Source organism: Dendrobium catenatum, unplaced genomic scaffold (assembly GCF_001605985.2).
Source record: "Dendrobium catenatum unplaced genomic scaffold, ASM160598v2 fragScaff_scaffold_465, whole genome shotgun sequence".
Lineage (NCBI taxonomy): Eukaryota > Viridiplantae > Streptophyta > Magnoliopsida > Asparagales > Orchidaceae > Dendrobium > Dendrobium catenatum.
Genome location: NW_021318927.1, coordinates 677,646 through 693,582, shown reverse-complemented (window position 1 = coordinate 693,582; position 15,937 = coordinate 677,646). Strand labels below are relative to the sequence as shown.

The 15,937-nt window shown below is 35.1% G+C and overlaps 2 protein-coding genes across 5 annotated transcripts; one reads left to right on the top strand and one right to left on the bottom strand.

The window, feature by feature from the left end:
- The first annotated feature begins 309 nt into the window (after positions 1–309).
- LOC110103197 (homeobox protein ATH1) lies at positions 310–5,361 on the top strand. 4 transcript variants are annotated; one of them, XM_020831821.2, is made up of 6 exons: positions 311–493; positions 968–1,256; positions 1,386–2,069; positions 2,694–3,049; positions 3,156–3,216; positions 4,918–5,361. In XM_020831821.2, exons 2-6 carry the CDS (start codon positions 1,011–1,013, stop codon positions 5,071–5,073), a joined length of 1,503 nt encoding a protein of 500 aa, XP_020687480.1. In that variant the 5' UTR covers positions 311–493; positions 968–1,010; the 3' UTR covers positions 5,074–5,361. The 4 variants fall into 4 exon arrangements, with proteins under 4 accessions (XP_020687488.1, XP_020687480.1, XP_020687474.1 ...); XM_020831815.2 differs by adding an exon at positions 573–600 and having other exon boundaries at positions 968–2,069; XM_020831829.2 differs by having other exon boundaries at positions 310–493; positions 968–2,069; positions 3,139–3,216; positions 4,918–5,049.
- A 1,148-nt stretch (positions 5,362–6,509) lies between these two features.
- LOC110103076 (ABC transporter C family member 8) lies at positions 6,510–13,311 on the bottom strand. Its single transcript, XM_020831634.2, has 12 exons — positions 13,135–13,311; positions 10,949–12,897; positions 10,539–10,859; positions 10,215–10,301; positions 9,482–10,099; positions 8,912–9,076; positions 8,520–8,814; positions 8,021–8,235; positions 7,631–7,936; positions 7,422–7,485; positions 6,953–7,192; positions 6,510–6,845 (listed from the first exon to the last, which is right to left on the bottom strand). The coding sequence occupies exons 1-12, from the start codon at positions 13,157–13,159 to the stop codon at positions 6,718–6,720; spliced, it is 4,413 nt and encodes a 1,470-aa protein (XP_020687293.1). The 5' UTR covers positions 13,160–13,311; the 3' UTR covers positions 6,510–6,717.
- Between the last annotated feature and the right edge of the window lie 2,626 nt (positions 13,312–15,937).

The window sequence follows — 15,937 nt, the reverse complement described above, 5'->3', positions numbered from 1 at the left end:
TGTTATTCTGTTAAGCCCTGAACAAAGGCCATGGTCGATCACCTTTGTGTTCATCAATCATAGGGAGATAAAAGCCATGGTCTTCTTTTTTTTTTCAGTGTCAGTGTAAACAATATGATATTGTCCTATCGTCGCCTTACGCTGTGTGGAAAAAGAAGACTGACCCACCAATCTGATTAAGCAGCGTGAGAATCTCATTTATGAATATTATAGCTTTTGGCCTTTTGCAGGTATGGAGGTGAAGGTGCATTATTCTTCTGACTTTTGGGACCCTGAATTTTGTTTTTAGTGATGAATGAAAACCAGTTTTCTGATCACCTGGAAACACCTGCTTTGGTTGAACTTTGATGCTATATAATGTACATAACTGATGAACTTTCTACTCCGTTATAATCTTCTTTGTTTATGAGTGATGAGAATGTTGAATCTTGTAGGCCTTCAATGGGGAAATGGATAAGTTTCCTACTTTAGCAAGTCTTTGATTAGTAGTGAGGTGTGTGTCGCTTGAACTTCTCTTGTTTTACCATTTACATTGTTCTAATCTTTGCTTCTTTCTACTAATTGGATTACAGTGAAGAGATCATTTCATTTCATATTCAGGTTGGTATATGTTGGTTTCTGAAGTAGGTTAGTTGATCATATCCTTGTTGCTTCATCTAGTGAGGTTTTTTAATGAAATTTTGACATCAAATAGCCCCTTTAATTTGAAGTTTACAATATTTAGTGGCCTATTTTAATCACTTCTGCGTTTCTTCTTCTAGCAGAGCTTAGCTCTCTACCCTTAATAGTTACTGCATCTACATTTCAATACATCACACATAAATTTTCTCATGTGACTGTCGCAGACTTGCTATGTTATGATTCATGTAAATAAGCTGTTAAGCTTGCCTGTTTTTACTTTTTCAACCATGTAATTTGTATGCTAGTTTCTGTGTAAATGGCTTAATTGTTCTGGTTGCTGATGCAGAAAAACTTCTTCCGAGAAAACCCAAAGGCTTCAGTAATCTTTCATGATGGAGAATGGTGTCTTTGACCCTGTCTCTTCATTGATAGATCATAGTTACATGGCCATGGATGGTTTTAGCACGAGTATGTTGTCAGGTTCTCATATTATGTCTGGTGTTTCAGATCATGGAAGATTCAGACAGATTTTGCATACAAATCCATTATATCTGACATATAAGGAAGAAGTCCTTAGAAACATGAATCACAATGGAAATTCCTCAATTCAAAATACCAACTTTAGAGAGAATAATGTAAATTCCAGCATTGCTTGTTCTTCATTGTTCACCTTCGATGAAATGAGAAACAGTACATCTAATGGCAGCTGTAGCACTCCAAATTTATCATCTAAGATCTCAAAATGTTCTAAATTTGTCCCTCAGGTCCATTCGGGTTTCTTAACATCTCCAAAAGATGACAATTCAGATTTCCATCTCAATTGCAAAGAGATCTATGATGAGTTTTCTGCGAATCAGTTCTCTTCAACTCTAACTTCTAGTAGTTTTCATCCATCTTATCTAGTAGGAAGCTCAGAACAAGGTACCCTTAGCTTTGATAATGAGCTCTCCCTGAGGCTTGGCTCTTCTCATCCTTCTGTTTTGAACTTGCCGAACGTTAATGACCTGTACATAGATGAGAGTTACTCTGACAAAACACAAGTTATGTCAAGCAGCGGCAGTGGCGGCGGTTCAAAAGATATTAATAAAATGTATAATTTTACTAATGAAAATTACTTGTTTGAGAACGTGCAGAAATTTCCAAACAGTGGATCTTCTCGGGTGCCATTAGACTTGAGATATCTACATGCAATCCAAGAAATACTTGCTGAACTAACCAGTAATGCAGTTGAAGATGTTGAAGAGATTGATGATTCACTTGCGGATCTTGTGTCTGAGGCCAATATGTCTTCTTCCAGTGGCTCTACTGTGAAAGGATTCAGGGAAACTGGCTTTAATGTCTTGCCATTTTGTTCTGTTGAAAATGAATATGAGCAAGAGATGGACTGTCAACCACAGAAGCAGCAGAGTAATTCATCGAAATCTGAACTCATAAACATGCTTGCGATGGTAGGAAGTTCTTTGTTTTCCTTATGTTAATTACTCAACGTTTTCTCTTTGTTTTTTTACTTCTTAAAACCATTTGTTGTTTCCTTACATCTCCAGTTCTGAGAAGCTATCATATTTTATCAAAGTATTGACATGCATACCATTGAATTCTTACTTATTTACATATTTAATATCTAAATCTTTTTATTTATCCATATAACACATTAATATCTAAATCATATCATAAAGATTAACTTATCTAAATAACATACATAATTTCATTCATATTCTTTGATGTGATTAAACACTAGGTGGTATATAACAAGTATAAAGATTTAGGTGTTAGACTTGTAAATACATAAAAATTTTGTGGTATGAATGTAAATCTCTTTTTTTTAACCATTGGGATTACAATTTTTCTAAAATTTATCCCATGAAGTGGCATATGTGAAGTTAAGTAATAGATACATGATTTGTTCTTTGTATTTGAATTATATATTTTTTCTTGACATTTTCAATGAGGCACAAGTTCAAGTTTTTTCTTTTCTGCTAATGACTTATGATATACAGATCATTCATTAAGCTTCCATCATTTTGGATTATCTGAAAGAAATTCACTATTGCAAGTGTTTTACTTTGGTACAGGTTGACCAGAGATTCAACCAGTTCTTAGATCAAATACAGAATGTTGTTTCCTCATTTAATGCTAAAGCTGCATCGGGCTCTAATCTACCTGCTAAATTTGCTCTAACCACAATATCCAACTTCTATAAGAACATAAGGAGTACGATTGCAGACGAGATTGTTTCTAACGGTCGAGAACCTAGCTCTGAATGCATGCAAGAGGAAGAAAGAAACTTCGAGTCTTCTTTCATTCAGAGACAATGGGATTTACAGCAGCTGAAGCAGAGAGATCAACCATCCTGGAGGCCACAGAGGGGCTTACCTGAAAAATCTGTTTCAGTTCTTCGGGCATGGATGTTTCAGAATTTCTTACATCCGTGAGTTTCTTCATATTTTTGAATAAAAAGGCAGCCTAAATAGTTCAGAATAATTTATGCTTTTTTGTTATTTTGTTGAAAAATGATAGTTTTGGAAATAATCAAGGTACCCTAAAGACAATGAGAAGCAGTTGCTGGCACTTAGAAGTGGATTAACAAGGAACCAGGTAACTTAGCTTTTTACTAAATTCCTCAGCTTATCCCCACGATATACTAGTGGATGAAACTCCTATAAAACTAAAGTTTTATAGAAATGGATAAAGGCCAGTAATATGCTAGGAATGCAACACTTGTTTCTCTTCCAATGTTGGACTATTCTTCTCTCAGGAGCATCATAATAAACAATCCTTCAACTTAGTCATCGATATTGACAATCTTTCTCCCTCAAGCAAAATTTTTATTCAACAACAAGTATTCTTTCGATGCAAGTAATTCAAAGTTGGAGGTGAATTTGGAACCCTCATAATTAAAATTTTTAATCTTTTGTTGACCTCTATGCATTATCCAAAAGACAACCAAAAATTCTCACGTACCTGTTATACAATGCTGGCCGCTTATCCCGCAAATCCCGCAAGAAATCTTGGAAACCTCGTATCGCTTCCAGCTCTGCCAAAATCCCGGATATCCTGCTCTGATTCACGATCATTTCCCGGATATCCTGCAGCTCACGCCTCGATCGAACGACCCCAGGCTTCGTTAAATACCGGCCAAGAGCCCTTGCTCTTCGATCCTCTTCTCTCGTTCGCGAATCCCACACGACCCCAGCTCCCGACCTCCACCAAAGCCGTACCAGTCGCCCGAGCCGACTCCCTCTTCCATCTCCGACGCCTCCTCAGCCCCCATCCGATCTCCCAAGGTCGGAATCCCATCCTTAGCTCCGACTCCACACTGCCTGTAGCCTTACCCGACCCCGTCGACCTCCTGTCTGTGCCGACTCCACACATACTCTTGACTATCGAGATATTGTCCGCTTTGGCTTAAGGGCCTCGCGGTTTTGTACTGTTGGTGTAACTAACCAGGAGTCACCCTTCCCAGAATTTCTTTGGGATGAGCACGCTTAACTGCAAAGTTTCTTAAATAAAATTTCAACAATCACACCAAAAAAGTACCCCGATGTTTAAGAGTTTAGATACTTTTACATGGGGTTTTACAATCTCACCCGCTTAAGCAACGTATGTCCTTGTCAGCATCTTTATTTCAGAATCATCCACCAGGCATATAGGATTCTAGAGGTGACCCTTAAAAAATTCAAGTGGTGACTCCTGCCACGTTGCACTTTATATCATATAAGATTCAAGAGGTGGCTCCTATGGCGTACCACTGTCTTGTATGACATTTAGTTTCCATCTTTTCGGCTAGCGTATTTCACTGGTATCGTTTGTAACAACCTAAACTCTTAACTATCAAGATATTGCCCCCTTTTGGCCTAAGGGCCTCACAATTTTATTCTGTTAGTGTAACTTCTCAATATGTTACTCATCCCTGGATTTCTCCGAGATGAGCAAGCATAACTGTAGAGTTTTTTAATGAAATTTCAATCATTATACGAAAAAATGTCTTGATGTTTAAGAGTTGAGTTTCTTTTACTCAAGAAATTTCACAATTAATACTTCTTAAAATTTTTCTCAACCATTACCATTTTGTTCATGAGCATCCATCAACACTTGCATACTTAAGATGTGTGACAATTTGTCACTCCAATTTTCTTAGCAATTGTTAGAATCAGAGACGCAACTTAATTTCCTCATCTTATTACTACTAAAATGTTTTCATAACCATAATACATCTACTTACCTCGTCAAATATAGAACTTCTCATTACATTTTAAGTCCATCTGTTGATCCCACCTTTCATCTCTGTGTTACCAGGTCTCAAACTGGTTTATAAATGCTCGTGTTCGACTGTGGAAGCCTATGATAGAAGAAATGTATACTGAAATCCATAAGAAAAATCGAGCTGAAGGATCCTGTGGCCAACGTAGACGCCATGGTAACATCTACTGTCAGAGAAACCAGACGAGTTAAAGTAGTAGTTTTGATTGATGAAGGCAATAAGTAGCTGTTTATAATTTCAGCTCATTCTTGGTGAATTAAGAGAACAAGTGGAGCTGTGCATTCTATTCTTTTCCTTTCTCCCTCAGCTTTGTTTGTCTTCTTCTGGATGAAGAACTGCTCTTACTTCCATTTTATGTGTATATCAACCTCCTTCCACAAAATTGCAGGTGTTTGTGCTATGTGGAAGTGGAATTTTATTGTATATCAGAGCTCATTTGGTTTCTTAATGTTAGAAAAATGAACTTAAATTTATCATTTCATTGGATGCAATAGAAGGAAACATTCAATTCAAAATTTGCAGGACACCCACAGTTCTTAAGCTTGGTTGGTGGGGAGTACGGTTGGGAATCCTATTGCCCATCAATCCATGCTCGAATCCTCTCGAGCGGCAGCGCCTCTTAAATGGGGCCCAATCAAGTGCGGGTCATAAGATTTCTGGGGTGGGTGCCTCTTCTAGGTCAGCCGAGAATTAGTCACGTCACCGAGTGCCCTTTTGAGGGTGGCAGCGGGTGGCTACATCAGTGCAGGCAACTTAATGCTAATCTGGTATGGGACAAGTTGTAAGATTAGGGATTAGTGTGATCTCTTCATCTTTCTTCTGTGATGAATAATGTTGACTAAGAATAAAAATAGAAGAATCTAACCCAAAGTTAGAAAATTTTAAGAGAATTGAAAGACTTTTTTTTTTTTTTTTGGAAAAATTGGTTCAGTAAGTTTAGCTGAAGATACAAGTTTTGAATTATAAGAAAATTAATTCTATTTTGTGTAAAAAAAATTCTGAAAATAAGTATTTGTATCTAATTTTCATGATTATGTGTTTATAGGCCTAATAAGTTCTAATTATAGCAAATGTTGACTGCTGAAGTGCTTCACTGCTCAGTGGAGTGGATAAGGTCATAGGAAGAAAAGAAGTTGTAGAATATTAAATATATAATTTATAAAAAATTTATTTTTTAGGGTAAGATTGGCTTTTTCAGAGATAAATAGAGATTTGTATATCAAAATATTCTCAAATATTATTTTTTAAATATTAGCAAAAAAGTAATAAATGATCAAATAATGAGGATAGATTTGCATATGATATCAAAGATTCAAGCCTTTTGAGTAGTATTTCTTGTTTATTAAAAAGTTATAATTTCTAACACAGGCTTTTTTTGAGATGGCTTTCTTACTACTTTCTAAAGTAGCCTTTTACTTTAAAATTTTGTTGAAATAGAATTTTTTGTATTAGAAAATTGCTTTAGAAAGCAGAAAAAAAGTTATCTCAAATAAATCCACAATCAAATTTCTTTCTTCTACAACTTTTTAACTCAATCATCTAAATTAGCTTTTCGGTTCAAAATTTTGTTGAACTCAAACAGGCTCATTTAATTCAAACTAAATGATAATCGGATCAATATCAAGCATTTGGTCAATCCGAAGCCGACAAAAAATTTAGAGACAAATAAGAGGGTGTTCACAATTGATTTGAAAGACTTGAAGAACAATTGCAGATCTTATAATCTCATACATCAGAATTCATATATCAATGACCATGATTTTCAAACACCCTAAACCCTAGACAATCAGTAAAACTCTATTGCATAAAAATGGCTTTCATCACATTGGGTTGCCTTAAAAGTTTGCAAGAGATTGAGAAGAGCCCTTCCTATAATTTGCCCAGTACTCTGCAACAAGCTTAGCAAAGGCTGATTCAGAAGATTCCATCAACTTAGAGGGCTTCTCAAATTCCAAAACATTTCCTGTGAAAGAGTATGATCAAATTGTTAATAAAAATTACTGAAAAACTTTGAAAGCAGGGAAAAAAAAAACAAATTGCCTGATGAATGATACATGAATGAGATCATACCATAGGAGAGAACCATAACCATGTCACTGTCTGTTACAGTTGGAACCCTGTGAGCTATTGTTATCACAGTGCAGGTAGAGAACTCCTGCCTGATAATTCTCTGAAGAATTGCATCTGTTGCAGAGTCAATTGATGCAGTAGCTTCATCAAGAACAAGAACTTTGTTCTTGCGGAGGAGGACTCGGCCTAAGCAGAAGAGTTGTCGTTGCCCTGCGCTCCAGTTCTCCCCGTCGTCGCTCACTTACCATGGGAACAATAGTTAGTTGAATGCCATTGTAAAGAACCAAAGTTTAGCAGCTTCAAGATTTTGGCTTCGTTTGAGACGGCTTTCTTACTAATTTAAGATTTAATTTTTTACTAAAAACCTCTTTAAGAAATAATAAGAAAGCCGTCCCAAACGAAGCCTTAAACCTGACACATTAACATGGATTGAAATCCCTGTCTAGTCATAATAGATAAACCAACTTACCAGAGGAATCAAGTTGAGCAGGAAGGCTTCTAATGATGGACTTCAATTGGCAGCGCTCCAAGGCCTGAAATGATAAACTTGGACATTATAAATATGCCTTTCTGACAGTTATCACTGTTCCATCTAAGTACTATAAGATGAATATAATAAGAGAAGAATCAAACACAAAGCTATTTAATCTATATAATAAGTTGAATGATATGCTTAACCTCCCAAATCTCATGATCAGTATAAACTCCAAGAGGATCCAGATTACTTCGAACACTACCCCTGAAAAGAGTTGGTTCTTGAGGAATTATGCTAAGTTTCATCCTCAAATCCTTAAGCCCTATAGAACAAATGTCAATACTGTCAATAAGTATTCTCCCTTCAGCAGGATCTATCAGACGAAATAGAGCACTTATAAGAGTTGTTTTTCCACTTCCGGTACGCCCGACAACTCCAATCTTATTTCCAGCTGAAAATGTACAGGTGATTCCCTTGAGAACAAATGGAACAGTAGGCTTATATTTAATCTGCACATATGTATATAAGCCAAGTAAGAATTACAAGAACACAATGGAACCAACTAAAGTTAAAATTAAAAAAAGAGTCTTAACCTTGAGATTTTGAAAGTCAATTCTTCCATCAAGGGGCCATGAAGATGGTGGTCTGCTATCTTCAATCACTGCTGGTGGTTCTGGAGGGATATGCATGAACTGCTTGATTCTCTCAACTGATATGATGTAGTTTTCAACGTACGAATAGAAACGAGTAGTAAACACTTGGCATGACGAAAGATTGAGCGCATAAGAAAGACAAAGTCCTGAAAATCCTGGATTGCATTCATTGTTTGTAAGGCACTGATAAGATTCAGGCTTCGTTTGGGACGGTTTTTTTACTGCTTCTTAAAGCAGCTTTCTAGTACCAAAAGTTAAAATTTTTATACTAAAAAGCTGCTTTAAGAAACAATAAGAAAGCCGTCCCAAACGAAACCTCAGTGAAAGACTACTTAATTCTTAAAAGTAAATTTTAATTGTTATACCGCTCTGAATATGAAATATGAAATATTTGTTCTTGGAGAATCATGAATATGGATGGATTATGATATATATGTACCTGGAGAAATGGATCCATGAGGAACCAAAACAAGGAAAAGAGTTGAAGTTATTATGGTTAAGTTTTGCAGAAGCTCCACTCTTATTAGTATCCATTCCAAGGCAGCAATGGTATGGAAAAATAGAGTTGCATCAATATCTATTAACTTTAAGTTGTTCCCAAAAAACATCTCAGTCATCTCAAAAGCTCTTATTGTCACAACACCAAGATAGGATTCAGTTGCATAATTCATAACAGGAGCCTTTGTTGTTCCATTGATCCTCACTAGCTCCCTTGCTGATGATAGATAGTATTTCTTCAAAAATTTGAAGAATGTTAAAGAGAAAACCAGTGAGACAACGTCTAATTTTAGTGTAAAGGGAGAAAAATAACTAATAGATGAATACACACACCTGAAGATATGCAACTAGGATGAGAACTGGAAATGCTACCACTAACACTTGCCATGTCACAGTAGCCATGATTATTATTATTGATAAAAGTTCAACAAAACCAGATAGAAAGAAGACAAGGGAGTATGGAACATCAAAATCCACTGTAAATAAATCTGAAGATGCCTGCATCAGATACAATTCACATACAATTTTCAATTTTTTTCATAAATGGATTACAATGAATAAACTTTTCATGATATGGTTTATAATTGCATAGGTTATAATGATAGATAGAAGTTCATGAATCAATATTAAGGCTTCGTTTGGGACGGCTTTCTTATTGCTTCTTAAAACATCTTTCTAGTAAAAAATTAAAAATTTTGAACTAAAAAGTTGCTTTAAGAAGCAGTAAGAAAGCCGTCTCAAAGGAAGCTTAAGGTTTTGTTTGGGACAGCTTTCTTTTAGCTTCTTAAAGCAGTTTTTAGTACAAAATTAAAAAATTTTGTACTAGAAAGATGTTTTAAGAAGCAGAAAGAAAGCCGTCCCAAACAAAGCCTAAGTATCATAAAATTATAGTTGAATTAATACCCTGGTTAAAATCCTTCCCACCGGTGTTGAGTCGAAGAAAGACATCGGTGCACTAAACACTGAATCCATGAGAGCAGTGAAGAAAGACCTTGAAGCTTTTAGTCCAAGATCTGCTACTAGCAAAGTTCTAACATGTGTAAAGACGCAACTAAGGATTGAAATTACTGCATAGACTCCAACTAAAAGGCTGTCGCTAATTTGATTCATTTGACTGGCAAATGCCATCCAATAGGTTGATAAAATCTGCAAACCAACAAAGATGAACTGAGAGGAGACAACCAAAGTGAGAAGTAGATATCCTTTTGAAACCTGGAAATAATCTTTGTATGGCTTCAACCCAACATTGCCCATTTCCTTTTCTTCATCTTCAGTTAGTTGGACAGCTGAAATACCTTTGCTTGAAACTTCATTCTCACTGTTTTGTTTCATCGAGTGCAAAGCTGTAACTATCAGGTGATCTTCTACTTTTTGCTGTTTATTTCTTCCATGCTCATGGAATGAAGAATCTAATGTAATCAATGAAGATTGATGAGCATTAACAAGCTTCTCAAACGCTGTTCCTGATGTTAGAAGCTCCTCATAGGTTCCTGTTTGTGTAATTTCACCATCCTCTATTACCTGAGGACAATCATATGAATTCTATCAGACTATGCAAAGTGAGAAATTGATTGATTAGATACAAGATAAGATCCTATCTTTCTATGAAAAAGGAAAAGCTTAAGAAGCCTCTAACCAGAATTCCATCAGCTTCAGCCAGAAACTCAACTTGATGAGTTACAAGAATGACCGTCTTATTTTCTAAAGCAGACATCACATAGTCCTGCAAAGTTCAAATCATTCTCTTAGGCTGCCAAATAAATACAAAATCTAATATTGAATGAAGCTCCTATTTATGAAAATGGAGCATTTGCCCATTTTTATCTCTATTTTGAAACAATTTCAATGGAATATATTTGAATCTATTTTTTAAAGTTTGGTAACTTGTTTGACGAAATTGAAAATTATGAATTCCATGAAACAATCCAATTTTCAAGTGTAATCATCAAAACATCCTTACATGAAAGAGAATAGCTGCAGTGTGTGCATCTACTGCACTGAAGGGATCATCAAGGAGGTAATTATCTGCATCACTGTAGACTGCTCTTGCTAACTGAATCCTTTGTTTTTGTCCTCCACTCATGTTCAGACCTCTCTGACCAATCTCTGTAAGGTCTCCATGAACAAAATTATCAATATCCTTATCCAGTGCACTGCATCTGATAGCCATGTCGTACCGTTCCTTGTTCATGCGCTTCCCAAATAATATGTTATCCTGAATAGTTCCACTTTGAATCCATGATGTTTGTGAAACATAAGCAATTGTACCAAATACATTAACCTGAGCAATAAGAGAGTTGTTTAAATTTTTTTTTTCCCTATATTAACCATTTTCATAAACATGTCTATCCAGTTTATAATGTTACTTACAGATCCTGAAACTTTAGGTATCTCTCCAAGTATTGCATATAGAAGTGATGACTTTCCTGCACCAACTGGTCCACAAACAGCAATCTTCTGTCCTCTTCTAATTTCCAAATTAATGTTCTTAAGAGCTGGAATAGCTGCATCTAAATCCCAACTGAAGCAACCATTATGCACTTCAATGCCGTGGTTCACATTATTTAATGTGTTTCTTTGCACATTCTCTTCTTTGATCTCATCTTCTAATAAAAAAACATCGATTCGATCCAAGGAAACCTTTACTTGGATGAGGACTGAAAGAGCTTCTGGTAACATTCTGACTGGCTCTGACATAACTCTTAACGTCGCCAGAACTGTAAAAATTGTACTGGCATTGAGAGGAGCACTCTTCAGAGCTGCAGTTCCTGCAAAAATTACAGCAGAAACAACAGTTGGTGCCATCCAATACAGTGCACTTCCATATGATTTTGTGATTTGGATATCTCTCAACCATTTGAACTCCAAGTCCCTTAGAGATTCAACCGTTCTTCTGAACTTATCTTCCCATGATTGCAACTTGATGATCTTCATATTGTTCAGTACTTCTGAAGTTGCTCTCAACCTTTCATCCTGAGCAAGCATGAACTGTGCTTGATAGTACTGCATAATCTTTGCAATGGGGACATTGAGGAAGCCGAAAATGATCAATGGAATCAGACCTGGGAGTGCTCCTCCTACACCAACAGTTATAATTAGTACAATAATTGAGAGTAGTATTTGAAGAGGACAGCTCCATGCCATATGAAACCACCATGGAAACTCTCCAAGCCTATATGCATCTACTGCTATGTAGTTTACAATCTCTCCAGTTGAATGCCTTCTCCTTCCCTGGCTTGAAAGTCCTAACTGCTTCTGAAAAATGGCAGCCATAACGGCAGAGCGCATCCTCATTCCAACCCTTCTTGAATTAAAAAACCAATGCCTCTGAGAGATGGAGTCAACAAACTTTAAAAGGGAAAGACAGATAATCAAAAAGAAGCCAAATTTAAGATCTTTCTCTTCTTGGTTTGAAAATAAAATAAAGGCGTAGAGTATTAAAGGTGAAGCTGCAACAGACACTGATTTTAGTAATGCATAGAATCCAACTAATGCCATTTCTTTCTTGAAGCACTTGGCTAATGATTTGAGAACCAAGTTTCTAGTTATTGATCTGTTCTTCCTCTCAAATTCCCATGCTCTACTGAAAGTTTGGTAAGCTGAGAATGCCTCATCATCAAAATCTAAAGCTGGAATGTCTTCAAGAGTCAGTGGCTTGGATGATCCTAAGCGGAGCAATGGATTCAACCATGAAAATGTCAACCTGCTAAACAAGCTAGCTTTACTTGAATTTGTTCTTCTTTCATTTCGATCGAGCAGTAGCGGGCTGGATAAGCTACCACTCTCAAGATTCTTATTCAAACTGGTTCTCGCTGCCAACTTGAAAGCACAGTAAAGGAGCAACAAATTCTCAGGCCATGAAATCAAGTCAAGGATTTGAAATCCTGATCTTCTGATAAGCATTTCCAGATTAAAAACAGATATCAGAACTGAAAATGTAATCCACCAACTTAAAAGTATAGTTCTGAGCCATTTAGGAGAATAAATATATATAGAAAAGGCCAAAGATATCCAAATTATCCCTCTAACAAAATAAACCAGCCAACTCAACTGAAAAAGACTACTGCTTCCACCAAATAGAGCCCAGAAGCTGAGACTGAAACATGAAATGCTAAGCACTGCACACAGCAGTGAAGCAATGAAAGAATCCCAGCTTCTATTTATCCTCCCATGCGGACCTTCTCTTCTGAAATATGATATTAGAAAACCCAAAACTGAAATTAGAAGAAAGACAAGGTTTACAGCATCTATTAATCTTCTTTGAGCACATGAGTTTCCCAGATCAAATAACTCGTTCTCACAAGTCCAATAAAACCAATCTGCAGTCAATAAAAAGAGGATCAAAATCTATCAGGCAAAGCAAATACATAACAGATTGCCATTAATATAACAAGTAAAAGCAAAAGGAAGTAAAACATATATTGCAAAATAAAATCCAAAGAAAGGATCTCAATGTAGATTGATCACAAACGCCAGGCTTCATAGATTAATGAACTTCATTTAAATAAAACATTCATGAAAATAGCTTATAATTTGGCATCAGAGAAGAACAATACCTCCCAGACTCCAAGCAGAAACCATTTTTAGAAAGGTTCAGTACGTATCGATACCAAACTATCTTAGCAAATATAAGTGTCGGTTGAAGACCAACTTCTATTTGAAAGAACGGAGGAAAATGAGCCAGATCTTCTTCCAGTTGGGTTGAAGACCATGTTGAATGATAAATGGCAACAAAAATACTGCAAAAATAGTACAATATTTACTATTTAGGCTTCTTTTTGGACGGTTTTTGACTAATTCTTTTTGGTTGTTATCAATAATTTTTTATTAAAAAACTGTTTTAAAAAAACAATAACAAAACTATGTCAAATCAAACCTTAGGCTTCATTTGGGTTGACTTTTTTATTGCTTCTTAAAGCAGCTAGCTTTCTAGTAAAAAAAAATTTATTTTTTATTATGAAACTGTTTTAATAATCAGTAAATAAATAGTCCCAAATGAAGCTTTAGTATGCCTCTAGTGCTTTGAAATCATGCAATTACATCCCATGTTTTTATTTCATTTAGCAATTTTTATGTTCTATCATCAATTTTATTAATTAAATTAAGTTTTGTTTAGTGAAGAAGTAATCAATTACAACTCTCCAACCTTCAAACTTCAAGGAGAAATATTGAATTGTTGAACAAATTTTGTAGTTTAGATTATCATTGAACATACTATCTTGAAAAATAAAAACGTGATATTAATGGGCAGATTGTGTCTTCTATTTTATGAAATTTTTTATAGGTCTAATTTCTATTTTTTTTAATTACCTTGCAACCTTCGCATAACGTGTAAAACCCTTAAGTAGAATGAAGGCCAATAGGTCAAAGTGAATAACATCTCGATAGTTAAAAATATGAACTAATTTATTACTAAATGAATTGTTACTAATTCGCAAATTATACATAAAAATGACTGATAAAGGAGTACTTATACCTTCCATAACTTTTTTATCTGATGGAAAAATAGGTAAGATTGTGTAAACTCAAAATTAAAGATTTCTATGTTAAAGTTTAGTTCGAACTTCGAAGTAATCAATTTTAAGCAGAATTTTGAGCTTAATCAAGGCAAATTTACTTAATTTTATTAAATATACAATCGCACGTACACACATATAGACATACATATATACGTGCATACATACGTACATACACACATACATATAAACATACATACATACACATATATATAGTTAACTTTGAATTGAATCAAATAATTTTGAATGAGCCATTTTGAGGGCAAATCATGTTCGAGTTCAAACCGACGAAACTTCAATTGATTAATTATTGAGCAAGTTTTAAATTTCAAATAGAATTATTAGTGTTACGATGATCATCGAAAGCTATTATATATTACAAAAAACAACAACAACAACAACAACATCAAGCCTTTATCCCACTACGTGGGGTCGCCTACATGAATCCTTTTTCTCCATTGTGTCCTATTAAAAGTCAAATTTACGTTTAAATCTAAAAAAGAAAGGTCATTCCTAATATTTTCTAACCAAGTCTTTTTAGGTATACCTCTACCTTTCTTAACATAAGTCAAATCTAATACCTCTACTCTCCTAACCGGGTCATCGCAAGGCCGCCGTTTTATGTGACCAAACCATCTAAGGCGACTTTCTCTAATCTTATCTTCTACTGGAGCTACTCCAACCTTTTCACGTATATGCTCATTTCGTATACTATCTCTAAGGGTAAAGCCACTCAACCACCTGAGCATCCTCATCTCTGCCAAAAATTTTCTTCATGATAAAAGAAAAAGAAAAATGAATCATGGCACCCCAAGAATTTGGTTTACATGAAAAATAATAGGGCCTTGATTTTGAGATACAACCATCGTGAAAGCATTAATTAAATTTCTTAAGATAACATATATGATGCTAACGAGAAGTTAACAATGAAATCGAATGATGAATCGAATAAAGATATTGAATTAGCATTTCATGAAGAGGAGCTTACATATATTATTGTGCTGAAATATGTCCATGAAAGAAACTAAATGAACATGAAAAGGACGATAGTTTTATTTACAAATTTAAGGCCAATCACACTTGCAAGTGGACATGAAATTGATGAAGGTGATGAAAAAGATTATGACATGGAGAAGACTGCAAAGAATAAAAAGAATTTAAATATGGGATTTACAAATGAACTATTTCTTATGTTTTGAATCTAAACTTCAAAGTTTAATATTTTGTTCTAACATCATCAATCATTATAACCTTGATAGTTATAGTTATAACTTAATTTCTTTCTTTGTCATGCTAATCATTCGTTAACCATCATGAATGTTAAAGCAATATCATATATTGTTATATATCACTAGTTGTGCTTTTTCACTCTAAGGATCTCCTCTCTATTGCATTTTTTAATTACTAATAACTTACTCATGATTTTTTTATGCTTAGCATAAATTCTAAAAAAAAGCATGCGTTAAATTATAGACTATGCACTAGTGTCCTAAAAGACTCCGGTGACAAAATGCATGTTTTATCATTATTTTTATTGCTTCTTCTATTCTAAATTCCAACATGAGTCCTTTCACCAGTATTTCCTTCACTGGAATGCTCCACTTGGTCCCTATAGGATAAAGACAATGGAGTGTTCCACACTTTGGCCAATCCAAGGAGGCAACGGAAATATCTTCTTGTTCAAGATTGCCTAACCTAAATAATAAATTTGAAGTCATCATATTCATTTTCAATCAGCCTCAAGGACAAAGGAGAATGTCTTCATATTCATCTTCAATCAACACAAAGAACACAATGCCAAGGTCTTCATGTTCATCTTCAGTCAACCCAAATGACAAGGTGT

What these genes read in the sequence shown, in the direction of transcription:
- LOC110103197 (XM_020831807.2), top strand. Translation starts at nt 1,011, where the DNA reads ATGATGGAGAATGGTGTCTTTGACCCTGTCTCTTCATTGATAGATCAT. An exon ending in TTTCAGAATTTCTTACATCC is followed by an intron (nt 3,050 to 3,155) that starts GTGAGTTTCTTC and finishes GAAATAATCAAG; the next exon opens with GTACCCTAAAGACAATGAGA. An exon ending in GTGGATTAACAAGGAACCAG is followed by an intron (nt 3,217 to 4,917) that starts GTAACTTAGCTT and finishes CTGTGTTACCAG; the next exon opens with GTCTCAAACTGGTTTATAAA.
- LOC110103076 (XM_020831634.2), bottom strand. Translation starts at nt 13,159, where the DNA reads ATGGTTTCTGCTTGGAGTCTGGGAG. An exon ending in TGGGAAGGATTTTAACCAGG is followed by an intron (nt 9,077 to 9,481) that starts GTATTAATTCAA and finishes TATCTGATGCAG; the next exon opens with GCATCTTCAGATTTATTTAC. An exon ending in TCCTAGTTGCATATCTTCAG is followed by an intron (nt 8,815 to 8,911) that starts GTGTGTGTATTC and finishes AAATTTTTGAAG; the next exon opens with AAATACTATCTATCATCAGC.